This window comes from Mustela nivalis (genome assembly GCF_964662115.1).
Source record: "Mustela nivalis genome assembly, chromosome: 5".
Taxonomy (NCBI): Eukaryota; Metazoa; Chordata; class Mammalia; order Carnivora; family Mustelidae; genus Mustela; species Mustela nivalis.
In genome coordinates, this window is record NC_139024.1 from 115,556,784 (window position 1) to 115,577,723 (window position 20,940).

Sequence of the window (20,940 nt, forward strand, 5' to 3'; positions counted from 1 at the left end):
GTATATATTAATAAAGTATCACAGATCTGTAATTTTTAAAAAAATTTTTAAAGTTCAATTATTAAAATAAAAAAGGTCTGAACAGCCAAATAATAAATTTATACATTTTGAATTTTTTTCTACACAGTAACGATCAATATGGTCAAATCTCTATGGCCATTGTTTCCACAATGCTACAAATTTTACAGCTCCTTTCATATGGCAATCACATACATTCCCTTTAACTTGATTTTAAAATTTAGTCCAGTCGCAACCTTTTATTTACTGTATTAGGATTTTGAAGCACTCCTTTGCAGGACAGCATTGCTCTCAAATTTCCAAATTGACAGGAAAGAAAAAGTTATGTTTAACTTAAACAGTGTGTTTGTCACATTTATTAAAATACCTGAATCTGGAAAAGCTGTCTTGAAAAAGATTAAAAAGGAAAATTATAATATTAAATTATCCATAAATTAATAGTCACATTGATAAGATATTCAGTGAACGTAAGGCATGCCGCCTCAAACTTCCCATGAAATAACCCATAATACAAAATAGCCTCAGCCTCCCATATTCGGACACTACAGCCTTATTAAGTAAACCCGGTAAAGAATGCAAAATTTGTTTGTAATATTTTCTCTTAAATATCTTTTCATTAAAAAAAAAAAAAAAAAGTTAATGCTTTCCCTCTGAAACTGTCCAAGTAACACTTGAACTCTAGGAAGATGTACCCACTGACTCCCAAGGCTTTGGGGGGCTACCAGGTCTAACACAGTGACCACAAACACTCTGGTACCAGGAGAATGGTCCAGAGTCTGATGCATTCTCATGTATGCCCATCTGTAGTAATTAAAACAAAATTTTTTCCAGTCCATTCAAGAACAGCATTTACTCCTTGCATGAGTAACTTACATTTTCATGTTTCATATGTTTAAGTAACCGCAGTTCTCTGTAGGTCCTTTTGGCATGAATAATGGACTGAAATGGTCTGGAGAGCTTCTTCACTGCCACACGTAACCCGGTTTTTGTGTCAAAAGCAGCACTAAGAAAAAAAAAAACACACATAAAGATTTCATTATTGAATGTGCTTCTAAATACTTCAAAATTAGTACTTATAAGGAAGGCTATTTCATTTCCAAATTAAATGGGTCTATAACAAAATACAAAGTATAAACATAAAAACTAAAACGAGCTATAATCCCACTATTCAAAGTAACCTCCTTCTATTTTTGGTGCTTCTTTCTCATTTTTGTTTCTATGCATCTAAATCAGGAATCAGAAAATTTTTTCCTGAAGGGCGAGAGAAAAAAATAGTTCAGACTTTGTGAGGCTTAGGATCTTTGTCACAACTACTCAACTCTGTGGTTATAGCCAGACAATAAATTTGAAAATGGATGTAGCTGTGTCCCAATTAGCACAAAAACAAGCAGCCTCTTGATCTACAGGAGCCAAAAGACTGATCTACAAAGAGCTGGATTCTGTCCTCTGTGCCTTAGGCCTCACCGGCACCTTGCCACCAAATGCTGCCTGATCAGAGTGGAGGGCTTGGAATGATTTCAGGACAATGAGTTGGCAGAAAAATTTCTTGAGCACCTACAAAGTATCTGCCACTCTTTAGAAGCTGAGATATAAGAAGGACAAGTCAACAAATCCCTGCCCTCAAGGGATGGGGGAGAGGGGATCAGCAGAATAATCCAGTAATTTCAAATAGTGATGAAGGATATGACTAAATAAAACAGAATAATGGGACAAATGACAGAAAGCCAGTGGAGTTTTGCTACTTTAACTAGGATGTCTGAGCAAGTAGGTTCAAGCTGAGATAATTGAATGATGAGAAAGTAGCAACCATGTAAAGGCATATGGAAAAAGAGCTACAGAGAAGAAAAAAGTTGTATTATTTTTTATTTACTTATTTTTTTTAAAGATTTTATTTATTTATTTGACAGAGAGAGACACACAGTGAGAGAGGGAACACAAACAGGGGGAGTAGGAGAGGGAGAAGCAGGCTTCCTTCTGAGCAGGGAGCCTGATGCAGGGCTTGATCCCAGGACCCCGGGATCAAGACCTGAGCCGAAGACAGATGCTTAATGACTGAGCCACCCAGGTGCCCAGAAAAAAGTAGTATTATTAACATTTATTGAGTCTTTATTGCATACCAGTAACTGTTCCAGGCCCTTAACGTTAATTTTTGTTAAAACTAAAATTAAAATAAATTTTAATCCCTAACACTGCTATGAAGTAACTGCTATTATCATTCTGCCACTCAGAAATGAGGAAACTGAAGCACAGAGGTGCTAAATAACTTGCCCATGATTACAAAGTTAGAAAGTGGCAGGAGGGAATCTGAATCCACAGCTCATACTACTAACCACTTGCCATGTTGCCTCTCAGAAGAGCAAGTGCAGAAAAAGGAAAGAAGACACAGAGGTAGACAAAATATGGCATGCTGGAGGACATAAAGATGGCCTGTGTAGGTGGAGCAAGGGGAGAGGAGAAAAGATTGAGGTCAGAGGTACCGGCAGAGTAGGTAAAACTATAGCAAGAAACTTGATGTATATTTTAATTATTTTTAGAGACTGGGCTAATCCGATCATGCCTCATCCTCCTGTTTCTCTCAGTCTCTAATAGGAATCCAAGACCTCCGGATCATCTATTGGGACCAAACTTTTTCCCACGTGACTCTGTACTTGTTCCAGAAGTTCCCCCCACTTCTCCCAAATCCCTAGACTAAGTCCTTGCCCTTCAACTCCCAATTTGTTACCAACTCCTATAAATCTTCAACCCCCTTTTTGAGCTCCCCTCCATCTCTTTATTTTTTTTTTTTTCCCTCCATCTCTTTAATTGAAACTAGGCTCTACCTTGAAGACAGTACTCTTACAGCCCTGCCCTTGGAGGGGATTCTCTCTCGTATCCCATGTACCTCACGGCTAGCAGGTGGGGCAGATGTCCTCCTCACCAACCATTCCTACTTCCAGACTCTGATTCTCCATTTGCTTTACAAAAGCCGCCCCCCCCCCCTCGCAGCAATTGCTACCTCTCTGTTGCTGTAATCCATTGACTCGGAATTTTCCATTATTCACTGAAAAGTTAGTTCCTATCTCAAAGTCTCTCTCCACTCCCAACTTCTGTCATCATTCTTGGCAGCTTCAACATCCAGGTGGAGGACACATCCAACATCCTGGCCTCTCAGTTTCCTGGCCTCTCCAGGAAACTCCACCTCATCCAGCCTCCTCCATGGTCACGCCCTGGACCTCTATCACCACCAAAAGCTGCCCTGCCTACACTGTTTTGAATGCCAGCACCCATTTTCCATCACAAACCTTCTATGCCTTTTAGTTTACTTCTTGTTTACTTATATCCTGACTACAGTGATTTGTGGACCTAATCATCGTTGGCTGATTCTATCCTTCAAGCCCTCTCCAATCTTCATTTCCCTTCTTGCCTGGCTTAGACTACATGCTCCCTTTTGCGCTGTCTTTCGGTCTTCTACACTCACCTGGATAAAGTCTAACTTTGGGTGATCTTAACTATTTAATTCTCCTTGTCTGAATCCAAGAACCAATTGTGGTTGAAAAAAATAATAATAATGATAATAATGTACAATCACACAGACTGGTTTCATTCTTAATTTCTGACCTTAACATCAAATAAGGCTCTCAAAACTGCCACTTTTTTCTAGGAAGTGCACTTTCTTACTCAAAGTCATCATTTGACACTGCCTCTCTCCTCAAACCTCTAATTCACCATCTTCCTTCAAAAGTTGCCTCGGCCTTCATCAAGAAAACAGAAACCAGCAAAAGGAAGCTCCATCTGCCTACAGGTAAATGTATAAACCCATCTATACTTGAACCTATCTTCTCTTCTTCCTCTCTTGCTATAACAAAGTACACATGCCCTTTCTTATGAAAATCCAAAACCTCAATACATGCTCTGGAGGCACCTCCCTCATCCCCTCAAGGACCTCACACCTTCAATCCCTTCCTCTCTCTCCCTTCTGAGTTTCTCCCTATCTTCTGGGTCATTCTCATCACATAAATATGAGTTATTGTCCATCCTCAAAAAAACAAAAAATTTTCCTTGAATGCTCTCAGAGTTAGAATTCCCCATTGGGTCTCAACAGTACGGTTCCTAGACCAGCAGCATTTGTATCACCTGGGATTTATAAGAAATGCAAATTCTCAGGTCCATCTCCCAGACCCACTGAATTGGACACTGAAGTGGGTCCAGTAATCTGTATTTTATCAAGCCCACCACATAACTCTAACAAACCATGACATCTAAGAACCACTAATCTATGCTGCTGCTCTTCCACGGACCAGCAGCATCAGTATTACGGGGGAGCTCTTTAGAAATGCAGAATCTCCAGAGACCTGTACCCCTGGGGCTAATAATATATTATGTTTATAAAAAAAATAAAACTAAAATAAACTGTATGATAAAAGGAAAAAAAAAAAAAAAAAGAAATGCAGAATCTCAGGCCTTAAAGTAGAATCTACATTTTGACAAGACCTCCAAGTAATTCATATGTATCTTAAGGTTTGACTCATTTCCTCAGCTCCCATTCTTTCCTCAATCCATTACACTGAATCTACTCTTTTCAGGTCGTTAATGACCTGTTACCAAATTCAATGGCTATGTTTCTGGATCACCAGTTGATCCAGGATCCAGTTGATCCATTTCCCCTTTCTCGAAACATTCTCCATTCTGGAGTCCATATCAACACATTCTTTTTTTTTTTTTTTAATTAACATATAATTTATTTATTTCAGGGGTACAGGTCTATGGTTCATCAGTCTTACCAGTACTCACCATAGCACATACCCTCCCCCATGTCCATAACCCAGCCACCCTATCCCTCCCCCCTACCCCAGCAGCCCTCAGTTTATTTCCCGAGATTAAGACTCTCTTATGGTTTATCTCCTTCCCCAGTCCTATCATTTCATTTTGCCCTCCCTTCCCCCTAAAAACCCCCACCCTGCTTCTCAAATTCCTCATATCAGAGAGATCATATGATAATTGTCTTTCTCTGATTGACTTAATTTGCTTAGCATAATACCCTCTAGTTCCATCCACATCATTGCAAATTACAAGATTTTGGTTTTTTGATGGTTGCATAGTATTCCTGTGTGTGTGTGTGTGTGTGTATCACATCTTCTTTATCCATTCATCTGTTGATGGACATCTAGGCTCTTTCCATAGTTTGGCTATTGTGGACATTGCTGCTATAAACATTCCGGTGCACGTGCCCCTTTGGATCACTACATTTGTATATTTAGGGTAAATACCCAATAGTGCGATTGCTGGGCTGTAGGGTAGCTGTATTTTCAACTTTTTTGAGGAACTTCCATACTGTTTTCCAGAATGGCTCCACCAGCTTGCGTTCTCACCAACCGTGTAGGAGGGTTCCCCTTTCTCTGCATCCTCACCAACACCTGTCATTTCCTGACTTGTTAATTTCTACTGTTTTTCTGTGACCTCTATGGTAGCTCCCTCTCTGACTCCACTGCCTGTGGTCCCTCTACTTGGAACTCTCTGTTAGTTTCTCAGGGCAGGACACTGGACCCTATTCTCTCTCCCACATTCTAGACGATCTCATCTATACCCAAGACTTTAAATTAAATGCCGTCTTATATTGAAACTTGCAAATCTGTGTCTCTCACTGAAATCTCCCTTTGAGTCTGACTGCTTACCTAACATCTCTGCAAGAAAACCACATAAGCACCTTCAAACTTAACAAATTCAAAACACCTGGAACTATTCTCCTCCCTGTTTCCTATGTCTCAATAAATGGCCTTCCATCCAATTGCTCGAGCTAAACATTTGATTATCCTTGATTTCCTCCAGCCTCCTGGCCCCCATCCAAATCTATCAGCAAGTGCTGTCATTTCCTCCTCCAAAATACATCTCTAATTCAACTTCTCTTCATTTCACTGCTACCATACTAGTCCAAATCATCCTCATCACCTGCCTTCTTATACTAGTCTCCCTGTTTTGTTCCCTTCCTACACACTCTCCATAAGCATCCAATTCAATCTTTTAAAAATATAAATTAGAGGACAACACCCACTTCTTCAAATCCTTCAAGGTATTTCCTTGGCATAAACAATAAAATGCAAATTTCCTATCATAAGCCTACAAGGTTCAGGTGATCTGACCACCAATGACCACTCCATCCTGCTCCTGTGCTATTCCTTCCTTCCCCTCAGCCACTATGTTTTGAACATGCTGGCTCCTTTCAGTTTCTTAAATTCTTCAATGGGCTGTTTCTGGCTCCTGAGCTGCTCTTCTCTCCCATGTCCACTCCACCCCACAGCAGAATACTTATCCTTCAAGCTCTGGCTTAAATTGCCATCCCCCTTTGAGATTATCAACAGGTCTCAGTCATTCTGTCACAACACACTCCTCATTTCCTTTCTTATCCTACACAGAGGGGGAGTTCACCTCTCTCCCCCTCCTTTTCCTACAGACCCATAAAATAATTACTTCTTCCCTCTTGGAAGTACCAGGTAAATATATACTCTTCTCTACAGCCCTCAATGGCTCAAATGAGACAGAAAATGGCCATTGCCATGTGACCCATGCTCCTCAACTCTTCACCTCAGTTTGCCTGCCTACCTGCATGTTCCCTCTCCTCCACTGGTAAACTCTTTGGGACATCCTGGAGCAACAATTGTTATCAGGTTTCTAGCTGAACTGCCCATGACCGAATGTTCAAGTTCAATTCAGTGGGGAAGAAATAAGCAGCCCATCTGAACTGCCTGTCCAAGCCATTCTCCATGCCGGCTTTACAGTAATAAAGTACATATTTTTATCTCTGACTCCTGTATCTATTTAGAGAAAGGCAGGCTAAGATTAATCAGTACCCTACCCCAGTGGTCACAATTTATTACTATATCTTTATTTACTACCCAGCAGAGTGGTTAAATAAAGGCTGGGGCTTTGGTATTACACTATCTGGTTTAATTTCAGTTCTGCCACTGAGTCGTGCATAATCTTGAGAAACTTAATTAAATTCTCTCATCCTCACATATAAAATGAGGGTAAGGTATACATTAATAAGGAAATGGTTGTTAAGATTAAATGGGGTAACTTTTGTAGTAGTTTTAGCAAAAGGGCCTAGCCCATAGTCAAGCTTAAATACTGGATGTTAATAATGCCTGCCCTTCCCACTCATCATAAGCACCTTGAGGGCAGTTAGTGTTTTCTGCTTTATTCACCACTGTATCACACAGGACTCAGCATCATGATGCCTGGCACATATATATTCTCAAAAAAGGCTTTACAAAGGTTTAAGAGCATTCTGTGATGCAGTTATCTGAAACATGTAAGAAAAAACTTCGACTTTATTAGGTGGCCCTCAATTTTTATAAATTCCATAGCATCCAGGGGTGTCCTCTGACTCAGTCAGTGGTGCATGCAACTTTTGATCTTGGGGTTATAAGTTCGAGCCCAGACTAGGTGCAAAGATTATTTAAAAATAAAATCTTTTAAAAATAAAATAAAATAAATAAATTCAATAGCATCCAACAAGGAATTCATGTTAATGTTAGAAACCTATAATCACTGAGTGCTTACTATTATAAGGCACCGTTTTTAGATCTTTACATAAATGAGCATCTGTATCACAACTTTATAAAAAGACATTATTATGATTTCCATTTTACAGATGAGAAGACAGAGGCACAAAGAGTAATGGTGCCTACAGTATAGAAAGAACATCGCAGAGCTGAGATTCAGATTCAAGTGGTGTGTTTTCAAGCATCAACTCTTTTAAATTTTTTTTTAATAAACATATAATGTATTTTTAGCCCCAGGGGTACAGCTCTGTGAATCGCCTGGTTTACACACTTCACAGCACTCAACACAGCACCCCCTGCCAATGTCCATAACCCCACCACCCTCTCCCGACCCCCCTCCGCCTAGCAACCCTGTTTGTTCTGTGAGATTAAGAGTCTCTTATGGTTTGTCTCCTTCCCAATCCCATCTTGTTTCGTTTATTCTTTTCCTACTCCCCCACCCCCCCCCCCCACGTTGCACCTGCACTTCCTCATATCAGGGAGATCATATAATAGTTGTTTTTCTCTGATTGACTTATTTCACTAAGCATAACACCCTCTAGTTCCATCCACATCGTTGCAAATGGCAAGATTTCATCTCTTTTGATGGCTGCATAGTATTCCATTGTATATATATACCACAACTTCTTTATCCATTCATCTGTTGATGGACATCTAGGTTCTTTCCATAGTTTGGCTGTTGTGGACATTGCTGCTATAAACATTCGGGTGCACGCGCCCCTTCAGATCACTACATTTGTATCTTTAGGGTATATGTGCTGCCAAAGCGAGCACTGTATCTTTAGGGTAAATACCCAGTACTGCAATTGCTGACTCATAGGGTAGCTCTATTTTCAACTTTTTGAGGAATCTCCATTGCTGTTTTCCAGAGTGGTTGCACTAGCTTGCATTCCCACCAACCACGTAGGAGGGTTCCCCTTTCTCCGCATCCTTGCCAGCATCTTTCATTTCCTGACTTGTTAATTTTAGCCATTCTGACTGGTGTGAAGTGGTATCTCATTGTGGTTTTGATTTGTATTTCCCTGATGCTGAGTGATATGGAGCATTTTTTCATGTGTCTGTTGGCCATTTGGATGTCTTCTTTGCAAAAATGTCTGTCCATGTCCTCTGCCCATTTCTTGATTGGATTATTTGTTCTTTGGTGTTGAGTTTGCTAAGTTCTTTATAGATTTGGGACACTAGCCCTTTATCTGATATGTTGTTTGCAAATATCTTCTCCCATTCTGTCAGTTGTCTTTTGGTTTTGTTAACTGTTTCCTTTGATGTTCAAGCATCAACTCTTAATGGATACTATTGGATGGATCCTCAATGGATCTCTGACTAGAACTCTTAATGGATAATCAAGCTCAATTTTGCAAAAAGTTTGGTCAATTTTAAACATATTCTAATTGTATAAACCCTGCTTTTCTAAAATTTTCCTGCCATAATTAATTGCATTTCATATGGGAAAAGCACAGGATAGTATTAATGAAAAGTATTTCATAAGAAATAACCTTTGCAAAAAAAAAAAAAAAAGAAGAAGAAGAAGAAGAAAGAAAGAAAAAAGAAATAACCTTTGCTCTCTTTGTATTACTTAATTTAGGGGAAGTTTTTCAATCCCTAAAATTCTACTACTCCCTATGAATCTAGAATACTAGAGGAGGCAAAGATGTGGAATTTTACAGATAACGAAGTATCACTTCCTGATTATTTGCTGAAATATCTCCTTCATGAGAAGCTTTGTGAATACAAAAGAAATATTAAACATTGTACCTGATGTCAGAGAACCTACCATCTAACTGGAATGATGAAAACAAACATGAAAGCAAACAATGCCCAATAAAATAGTGCAACTATAAACACTTGACTACTTTTTTAAACCTTAGATTCAAAAATATATAAATTGGGTTTAAAAGTTTACATATAAAAATATAAAAGTTGGATTCACAATATATGTGTTTATTGCAGCTTGTTCAAAAGAAGGAAACCAGAAATGACCTTAATGTCCAATAGGGGAGAATCTAGATTATGGTATTTTTCTCCCATATTGCAGCCATTAGCAAGAATCTCCATATAGTACTAACATGTACATGTTCTATTATTAATGGGAAAGAGAACAAGTTTCAGAAGTAAAGAATGATCCTATCTGTGGGGGGGAAAATGTATACTCATACATGTATATATAAATATACACAGAGAAGAAATGTCTAATATATTCAGAATTTTAACTTTTTTGCTTACTTTATATTTCCTGATTTTTTTTTAAAAATTAGCTTGTATCTTTTAATATTAGGTATTAGTAAAATTAGAACCTAAGTCATCTGTATTGTTGTTACCATAAAAGAAAAATAGGTACTCTCTAACTTTAATAAAAACACTATTAACATATTTCCTTTGGGGGCGCCTGGGTGACTCAGTTATTGGGTGTCTGCCTTCAGCTTGGACATGATCCTAGGATCCTGGGATCGAGCCCATGTTGGGCTCACTGCTCTGCAGGAAGCCTGCTTCTCCCTCTCCAACTCTCCCTGCTTGCGTTCCCTCTCTGGTTGTTTCTCTCTGTGTCAAATAAATAAAATCTTTAAAAAAAAATTGTATTCCCTTCAAATGATACTTATATAGCTATACTCTTGGTACATAAATTTGGGCTCTATCACAAAGGCATAAGCATTTTCCATTTTACTTAACATTTATAGTAATTTCATTAAATATCTGCACCACAATCTACTCAACTATTCTCTTTATTGATGGGCATTATAGCCATTCCATTCACTCATACAAATATGATAAATACTATTACAATGGATATCTTAATTCATACTGATTCTACAATAATTGCATGATTTCCTTAAAACAGATGATTTTTAATTCAAAGGACATACATTCTCACTTTTTAAAATATTTTGCTTACAAAAGAGAGTAAGCAGGAATTGTTCAGAGAAATGCTTTCTGCTATCAATGATTCCTATAACAAAGCTGCTGAGGCAAAGAATATAATATCCATCCTCAACCTCACCTCTTTAAGAATTTACTGCTCTGACCTAGCCTCCTTTAATATCACTAATTAAAGCAGTATTTAAAAAGAGGAGAAATCAAACCCAAATCAAACACTGATTACCAAAAGCAAAAATTGCTGATAATTTTTTAAATTACCTGATAAAACCAATTGGCTTTCCAAAATAAGAAACTAATGGTCAAAGACATGAACAACTCATCCAAGGGCATATAACTCCTAGACAGTGGGATTCAAACCCAGATTGCTCTAATATCAATGTGCACTCTTTTTCCAGAATGCCAAGTTGCCCAGGATAAGGGCAATTCACTTTGCCTTTATTATAATGATTCACTTACTAGTATTACCAGTTGGGCCTCTTAATCACATTTTTTAAAATTATAGCTACAAATAAAATCTTGTTTTTCATGAACAACATCATAAAATGGGATTATCTTTACAATGATCAGGTTTCCCAACTAAAATTAAGGATACATCGTTTAATAAGGTTTTCCTCCAATTACAAATTCACATGAAGTCTCCCACATTATAAAGTTAACTCACATTTTATAAAATCGCTGATATGGTAAAGAAAAAATTAAAGGAAAAAAATATAAAATTCATTAAAAGCAGTGATTATAAATGTAGGATGTCATACTCACTCATCTACTGCTGTGAATCCAGTGCCTAGGACACAATATTCAATAAAACTGAATGTTTTGTTACCCATTCAAATTTGCCTCCTCTCTCTCCACGAAAAACTGGATTAGATTCTTTTTTAAAAATATTTTATTTATTAATTTAAAAATATATATATATATATTATTTATTTATTTATTTAACAGAGGGAGAGAGAGCATAAGCAGGAGGAGAGGCAGAGGGGTGGGAAAAGCAGGCTGTCCATTGAGCAGGGAGCCCAAAGCAGGACCCTGGGATCATGACCTGTGCTGAAGGCAGACCCTTATCCAACTGAGCCACCCAGGTGTTCCTGGCTTATTAGATTCTTAACATATCCTAATATATTCTGTTTAACTTCCAAATTTATTTATCCCACTTAATTCCACAATAGATTTAAGGCAGTATGGAACTATACATACATAACTTGAAATAACAGTGATTATGGGAAAATAAGAAATTCTGTATAGATGAGGTTAACATACTAATGATTACTATGAGGTCTTTTCTAAAGACCCTTTAGAGTGGGTTTTTTAAGTGGGCTCTGAGCCCACTAAAGCCATCACGCAAGAAAACACAACCAGTTAAGACATGAGTCACAGGGACCATATAATAAAAACAAACTAGGTACTCAGGAGAACTGAAGAGAGGCATAATTATTCCTGTAATAAAACCAGAGAAGAGGGACGCCTGGGTGGCTCAGTTGGTTAAGCAGCTGCCTTCAGCTCGGGTCATGATTCCAGGGTCCTGGGATCGAGTCCCACATCGGGCTCCTTGCTCAGCAGGGAGCCTGCTTCTCCCTCTGCCTCTGCCTGCCCTTCTGTCTGCCTGTGCTCGCTCTCTCCCCCTCTCTCTCTGATAAATAAATAAAATCTTTAAAAAAAAAAAAAAAAAAAAAAAAAAACCAGAGAAGAGTTCCTCCTGTGTATGTTTATGAAGGAGACTCTGTATAATGTGGTAAAAATGTCCTAATCAACATTCTTAGACCAATATAATAGTGGGTTTCAGATGGTTCTTTTCTTAGAGTATCTTTATCAGTGAAAACTGTTTCATAAAGCCAAAATACTGTTCATTATTAGCAAAGGTGGGGAAGAGAGTACATAATAGCATGCATGCTGCTGTTCTCCAGCAGACTTAACCTAAGAGGAAATCTTAAGTGTGTTGAGAGAAAAAGGTAAGCTCCATGCTCCTCAGATAATCCTCTAAAGATGATTTCCATCAACTGAGCTTTTGATAGGTAGAGACTCAGAGCCTCTGTGTTTCTCCTCCATGACTGGCACCTGGCTTGCAGATTTTCTATGCAGCAAGGCAGAGGCAGATCAATATGCTCCAACAGGTGAGTTGCTAGATAGAGTAAGAGAGACAACCTCTTAAGAAAAGCAAAGTGCTGCCTACCCAGGACAAATGCTCACATTAACAGAGCATGGGAGGACAAATGACCGTGCCAGGTTTTTCCTCAAAAAACAATTTTGGTTTTCCCCAACAGAATGAAAAATGAGCCATCACCTGACAAGTCTCTAGGTAATTTGTGAGGATCAGAAGCGGTTTTACAATTTCTTTCAGTGGTCATAGATGACTTCTCTAATCCCCGCATGTTAATAAGGAAAAAAAAAAATGAACCCTCAATAATGTTTAAAATGACAAACCACAATTTTGTTTATTTTTGGAAATTATGGGGAAAATTTAAATATATTAAAATTTTGGAAATTATGGGAAAAATTAAATATATTAAAATTTGTAGTTACACTGAACTAACAAACTCCCATTAATGCATCAAATTAAATGCATCAAATTAAAGTATCTAAGGTGAAGGAAATAATGCAAAAACATGACATCTCTTCTCCACATTATACAATTTGAGGCTTTTTTCCAATAGAATCAGGCTAACTGCTAATAGCCTGCAAAATAGTCTTCTAAATAAGTAATTTACACTACTAACTTGGAACTTCCTCTTTACCTATAACATCTGGTACAAATTTCAATAAGTATCATACTAGAAAGATTTTTCGGCACACATCTCCCTCTACTATGGAAACTTTTTTTCTTCCTCCTAAATTCAGGCAAATATGCAAGTATCACCATAGTTTTCTTTATTTTTACAGTCTATCCCTCCATTTTGGAAATAATGTCATGAAAATAAGGCAAATTTATGCAAAAACTAGAACTCAAGTTTTGATTTAGGAACCTCAAAAAATATCCTTCAGAGCAGCAAGGGACTTAAAACGGATTCTAAAAACTCATCACATTTGAAACATTGTTAGCTTTCTTTTAATATTTTCACTAACTCTCAAATACCTTGTTTTAATATTTATACAACACTTTTTTTAAAGGATCACAAAATGATTTGACTATTTGCAACTATTATAGTATTTTTAAGTGGAATTTAGTTTCTTATAATAACACTTTCATACTTATGGGACAAACATCAAATATCATTAATACAACTGTGTTACAAGTGTGTACAATGTAACCAATCCCCAACTTTTCAGGATTTAAATATTACTCTCAAAGAGGCTCAAAACACAAATGACATATTAAACACTCTAACAATAGATTAATACATTGAATGGAAAAGAGTTACTTAATTGACCATATACTTTGCCTTACACAACTTGATAGTTCAAGAACTTTTATGCAAATTGAGTATTTTCATGAAAATCTCACTCAGACAGGTAAAGTGTATTTGTGACAGAATTTATTTGGGACACTAGCTATGTGGCTGGAATTCAAGAGCATAGAAACACATATACTGGACCTGCCATTCTTGATCAGTCTAATTCCTGCTGCAAAACTTCTAAACTACTTGAGCAAAAATGTTTTTCACATTTGCTTTAATTTTTACTAGCCTGATGAAAACTAAAATGCAACCAATGTAGAAATTCACTTAGACATGCAATCTAAAAATTCAAACCAATTTGTGATTAAAATGTGAAATGCAATTAATCTTCATTTGCTGTAAGCCCATTTGAAAATAGAATGATTTTGTAACTTATTTCTTCACTCAAGCTTTAAAAGCCACAGTGGTGTCAGTTAACAATATTTCTTTGATTGCAAATGCAGTCAATACATCTGTATCAAGAGCAATAGTTACCTCATATTGATTACAAAAATATTACATATGGATTATTTTATTACATGTGAAATTACTTTCCCAAGCCTCATTAGAATATTGTCACCATGGATTTACCTTCACTACTTTTGTGTTTGAAAATTTCAGTAACTGGGGCGCCTGGGTGGTTCAGTGGGTTAAGCCTCTGCCTTCAGCCCAGGTCATGATGCCAGGGTCCTGGGATCAAGCCCCACATCAGGCTCTCTGCTCAGCAGGGAGCCTGCTTCTCCCTCTCTGTCTGCCTGCCTCTCAGCCTGCTTCTGCCTACTTGTGATTTCCTCTGTCAAATAAATAAATTAAAAATCTTTAAAAAAAAAAAAAAAGAAGAAAGAAAAGAAAATTTCAGTAACAAATGTTTTTGAAATTATCATTAACTAGTTTTTAACTCCTTTCAAGCAAATATGAAATAGAGGAATCCTATATTACCTTTTAACTATTTATGATTACCATCAGTCAACTTTGCTTGCTGCTCCAATTAAAAGACTTTTACAATAATTGTGTTCCTAGGCTTCATATCCAGAAAAAAAGCCCCCTACAACATAGCCTATAAACTTGACTACAGATGCATATAACAGGTATTACTATGTCTTCACAATCTTTGGTTTGCATAGTCTGTGACTCTCCATCTTATATAACATACACATATATTTTACAGTAACACTTAGTGTATTACTAAATAATAAATTACCCCCAAGTTTGGTGCCTTCAACAAGATTTATTATCTCACAGTTTCTGTGAGTCAGGAATTGGGGAGCCGGAGAGTTGAGTGGTTCTGGCTCAGAGTCTCTCAGGAGGACGCAGTCCAGATACTGGCCTTCACTACAGTCATTTGAAAGCCCAACTGAGGCTGGAAGATCCACTTCTAGGATGGCTGCCTCACACAGCTTTGGCAGGCCCCAGTTCTTCATAATGTGCTTCTCTGTAAGACTGCTTCTGAGTCTTCTCAACAGAGCTGTCCCTAAGGCAGTGGTTCTCAACAGAGGGCAGTTTCCCCCTAAGGGGTACCTGACAATGTCTGAGTCATTTTTGGCTGCTACACCTGGAGTGTGTGGAGTGTGTGGAGTGGGCACTGGCATCTAGTGGGTAAAGGCCAAGGTTACTGCTAAAAATCCTTCACAAAAAATAGTTATCTGGTCCAAAATGTCAATAGTGCTGAGGTTGAAAAACTGCTCTAGAGCAAATGATTTCAGAGAAACATTCAGAGAAAGAGCAAGATAGGGGCCATATATCTTTTATGACCTACCCTCAGAATCACATTCCATGTTTACGACCACATTCCATATATTAGAGAAGCAAATACCACCTTCACTGAAGGTGAGGATTATTAGCTCCACCTCTTTAAAGGAGATGTATCTAATAATTTATGGTCATATTTTTAAAACTTTGCAACATGCTTTTGTTGTTGTTGTTGTTGTTTTAAATAAAATACTAAAATTTTCAAGATATTTCACTTACTTTTGGGAACGCTATTTAAGAATCTTTTTACTGCTCTGGAAAAATCACTGGAATTCCATTTAACAAAGCTACTTTTGCTTCCTAGTGAATGGTCTCTGCAGTATTTTGATGACCTAATCTCAAAAAATTCTATTAAGCATAAACATATGCAGTCTGATACAGAGAAAAATAAACTAGTTCTAGTTTGAGTTCTAGTTTTAGTTCTGGCACTTCCGAGCAGTGTTCTGGGGCAAAGTTTCTATAAGCCTGTTTCCAAATAAATAAAATGGGTGTGTCACCAGCTCTGCTTATCTCACAATGCTGTTTTGAGGCTTAAATAAGATAATTATGTGACAGTACTTTATGAACTATAAAAGGCAGGTAGTTTTAAGTGTTCTAGATTGAAATAACATGCTATTATAAAATAGTTTTATGACAGCTTCCAGCATGGGGTTTACCACACAGTAGATTCTCAATATATATATTTAGATCTATTACTCTCAAATTTGAAGTTGAGTAAACCTCTGAAATGACAGTAAAATAGGAAAAGTAAAATATAATTGAGGGACCAAATCCTTGATCATTTGTTTTCATGCTATGGATAATGAACATGTAGTTTCTACAAGTTAAAATGTACAATAAAATTATTCAGCAATTATTAGGCAGGATCTAAGACTACAATCAGCAACATAATGGAGCCAATACTTTATAAATAGTGAATTTTTTTAAAAAATCCCTTTATTATTTGTTTCCAAATCCAAACTCTGAGGAAAAGCAGAAGCTATAGGTGATCTGCATATCCTCTAGCCCAGGGCCTGGAACATAATTCAAGATTAATAAGTATACACCAAAGCAGATAGTTCTTGACCTCAAGGAACAGTGACGTCTCACTGGAGACTCAGAATAAACAGACACTCACATAAACAAATTACTGAAGACTTTTAAAAGCAATACATTTGCTTCCTCTAATCCATTCTATACACTCCAGTTAGATCAGTTTTAAAACACTTTTCCTCAATACTTTAAAAACTCAAGAAATTTTAACAGCTTTCCATGGCCTAGGAAAATGCAGTGCCTTAGCCCTAGTCCATGGGTACTTCTTCATTTCTGGGTGTAGGATCCAAGCATCTGTATTTAAAAACTTCACACTGATTCTGAAGAACAACCGAGTAAGAACCACAACTGGGTTCAAGCTACCTGAGATATTCAGGCCAGTTGATCTCATAACTAATTCTCTTAGTTGTGTTTTCTCCTGCTCCCTAAAATATGTTCCCTTTCCTCTTCTCCAAATATTATCCACCTTTCAAAATAACCTTCAAATCCTTTCTCTTCCATGAAACCATTCTAACTACTATAGCCCACAATGTCCCACAATTCTACACACATCAATACCTTTTTATATAGAGAGTTCACTTCAATTTTATGTCAATTTTTTTGTTTGTTTTAATAGGCTCCATGGCAGGGCTTGAACTCATGACCCTGAGATCAAGATCTGAGCTGAGATTAAGAGCCAGTTGCTTAACTAACTGAGCCACCCAGGTGCCCCTTTTGTCTATTTCTTTTAACAGTGATAGGCATTTAACACTGATGGATGACCAATAGATTTTCTTCACTACGTTAAATCTAAAACACAGGCAAATACATATACACACACCATTTCAAATTTCCAAAATCATGTTGCCTTAACAGAGTTACAGAAAGTTACAGAAATCTTCAGGTAATTGGCTTGTTCCCTCATTGTAATTTTCATGACCACTGTCATTCATCAGTGTTAATGAAAGCTTTCTTCAAATATCACACCTTCACAACTCTAAGCCTGAATCATACAAGTTTATAACATCAATCTATTCCCAGGGTAATTAGTGCTACATCTGAGATCATCCTCAAACAATGTTAAGAAAAATAACCAAGGAAAAGCATGAAACATTACATCTCAATAGACCTTAAAACCAAAGGGTTAGATATTCCTAAGGTAAGGTTTAGAAATACAAATTTGGACACACAGTGCATGAACAAAGCCCCTGCTGAGACTGTACCATATGATGAACTGTGCCTGGGTGGCACAGTTAGTTAAGCATCTGACTCTTCATTTTGGCTCAGGTAATGATCTCAGGGTCCGGGGATCAAGCCCTGAATTGGGCTCTGTGTCAGCATGGAGTCTGCTTGAGACACTCCCTCTTTCTCTCTGCCCCTCCCGCTCATGCTGTATCTGTCTGTCTGTCTGTCTCTCTCTTTTTAGGGTTTAATAAAACCTTTAAAAAAAAAGAAGAAGAAGAAGAAAAAGAATATGCACAGAAAGTATTGTTTTTTCTATCTTTCTGCTAGTGGAAGGTTCAAGTTATCCTATCAAGGTTTTCCTCAGAGCCAATCGACCCAAATACATAGAGTTATAAAAGTAGTTCTCGACAAGGGTTATTTTGTCCCCAGGGGACATATGGCAATGTCTAGAGACATTTTTGGTTGTCACAGCTGGAGGTTGCTCCTGACATCTAGCAAATAGGGTACAAGCATACTGCTAAATATCCTATAATCCACAAGATAGTCAGCCACCCCAAACAATTATCCCACCAAAATGTCAGTAAGTTGAGTAACCCTAGGTTATATTATATTTGGAACTTGATAAATGTTCATAATACTTACTGTTTTCTTAATTTGCTATTTTCCCCTTTTGCTCCCTTTAGCATTGATACCATTTAACTTACTGAGATTGCTAATTTCAAAGCAGATCATTCAAAGCATAAGGCACATGACATCTAATACACATAACATTTTTTCCTAAACTAGGAACAAAAAAATGAAGCAAGATAAACTTAAAATGTCAAATGAGAAAATTATTAGAAGTTTATCAATATAAGATGCCAACATCAATATTTCACTTCAGTTTAATACTAAAATCATTAAGAAACTGAAGAAAATAACTAAGATTTTCCCAGCATTTGGTTGCCTGGAGAAGAAAACATAAATAGAAACTTATTATGCAAAAGTCTAAGTTCGAGAAGGCTCAAGCTAGATAAAACCCTATATGGATTTGACAGAAGGGGGTGGCGAAATACCTTTTGGGGGATATTAAGAATAATGCAATTATTTCTGTAAGTAAAGTTACATCTACTACAAGGATGATGAAATACAAGAAAGAATTCAATATGCACTTGTATAAATCAGACACTTCAAGCTGAGTGTCACAGGACAGACTAATGGCACGATTAAGGGCACTTAATTTGTAGGTAAAGAAGACTATCTCAGCAGAGACACCGCCCCAAGTGGAATTATAGAGCTGGGTTAAGGCTCTAAAGGACCCTTACCCTGACAGTCCCCTGTTTCCCCTAACACATAGCCTCCATGAACCCTGGCAGATCAAAAGAAGAAGTTCTGACCTGTTGTGGGCACATGCTGATGTCATCACTTTCTAGATCTGAATCATCAGATGGGAGGGCTTCTCTGACACAGATTTCCAACATATATCCTTGCACAGGGTTTCCCTAGATATAAAGTAACCAGTGTCACTAGTCAAGGGAGACAAAAGAATCTAAAAGAAAATCTCAAAGGAAGCCATTAGAAACATAAAGGTGGATGTGAAATGGCAACTTAAGTGAAAGAATGCAGAAAAGAAAGCTACAAAGAGATTACTTACAAAGTAATCTCTGAGGAAACAAGGTAACATGTCCCTAGACTGATACTTTTGAAAGCAGTCACCCTTTTCTGCCTTTTCATTTTTATAAACATAACATCTAGTGCAGTGCTTAATACAGGCAATACTGAATTAATGAATTTAAGAAAACAAAGGGGACAACTGGTATGCTTTTTGCCTTTTTTTTTTTTTTTTTTTTTTGGACATAGTTGTGTTGGGTGATGCCTCCATGTGGGACCATAAGCTTGGAAAAGCAAACTTGTGGGTAGACTGACAGTAAGACACACATACATAGCTCCTTCATGTCACAGGCATAGTGATAATACCACCAAGGCCTAGAGCTTTTGAGGAAAACAAGGAAATCTATAACAACATCATTCAAAGTAACAGGAGCCAACGTGTTCAGGGTCTAAAGTTACTCAGACAGCAGCTAGACAAAATAAACATTTGTTCTATTACCTTTTTGTTATGTTACCATGGGAATCTGTGTTTAGGAACACTTATTTTCCCCAACTAGATGATAGAGCAGTAAAAGGGGGAGAGCTTTCATGAAAGAGGAGAGAAACCTGTGTATCTATAAAGGCAGGTAAGACAATAAACCCTATAAGATTTTATAGGGTCACGTATGTGTAGAATTATTTAATCACAACTTATTCAAGTTAACAGAGAAGCCCTTGGGGCCTGACAGCCAAAACATTAGTAACAGGTAACAATAATCAGACCTCTACTAAAATGACTATAATGGGGTAAGGTGGAGGAATGTAAAGCAGATATAGGGTCAAATAAAACACAAAATAAATGAGATCTTAAATGCTGAAGGAAGGTAAAAATGTCTTTCAAAATATGACCCAATTGTAAGAAAAAACCTAGAAGCCCAAAGAAGTTAGAAAACATTCAACCTGCCAGCAGGCTAATCTTCTTTTGTCAGCAGAAGTCTAGAGCTAATCTCTTCGCTCCCTTCCTTTTGGCAACAGAAACCTGAAAAAGTGAAGTAAGCCCATGTTATTTAAAGAGCTGGACTGGAATACCCTGAATTTCTAGGGCCCAACAGAAGTACCAGCTCTAGTATTCTGAGCCTTCTGGAATGAGAGCTGTGCACATGGGTTGGGGCTGTGCACCAATTCATCAGACTCCCCCATTCTACCCTAAACTATAATTAGCACCTCCAATGGGTAGGGAATAGAACTGAAAAAATACGAGACCCCAGAAAAGAGTTATCTGTTAAAACATAAATTAGATCATGTGTCTCTCCTCTGGTCATAACCCTCCATGGCCTCCCCTCTCGCCCAGAGTAAAAGGAACAGTTCTTAGGAAAGCAAGGCCCTTCATGATTCCTGCACATTTGCAGCCCCTCCACCCTCTTCTACTACTATTTGGCCCCTGGATCATTCATTGCTGGTCAGACTGGTCTCCTAGCTATCCTAGAAAAAGAGGCCTTTGCCTTGAGGCCTTTGCACCTCCTGATCCCTTAGCCTGGAATGTTCTTCCCTCCTGACCCAAGTCCAACCCGTGCTCTACATCACCTCCTGCAGGTCTTTGTTCAGCCGTCACTTCATCACTGAGGCCTACC

At 37.7% G+C, this 20,940-nt stretch overlaps 1 protein-coding gene across 9 annotated transcripts in view; it reads right to left on the reverse strand.

The window, feature by feature from the left end:
- MAPK14 (mitogen-activated protein kinase 14) overlaps window positions 1-20,940 on the reverse strand; it is a 182,775-nt gene that overhangs the window by 51,526 nt on the left and 110,309 nt on the right. For 5 of the 9 annotated variants that reach the window (XM_082732416.1, XM_082732415.1, XM_082732408.1 and 2 more), the window contains one exon: window positions 892-1,021. In XM_082732416.1, coding sequence (XP_082588542.1) covers window positions 892-906 — 15 coding nt within the window. In that variant the 5' untranslated portion in view covers window positions 907-1,021. Of the gene's footprint in view, window positions 1-891; window positions 1,022-19,116; window positions 19,222-20,269; window positions 20,350-20,940 lie in introns of those variants that run through there. The other 4 variants (XM_082732411.1, XM_082732410.1, XM_082732413.1 and 1 more) reach the window with 3 other exon arrangements.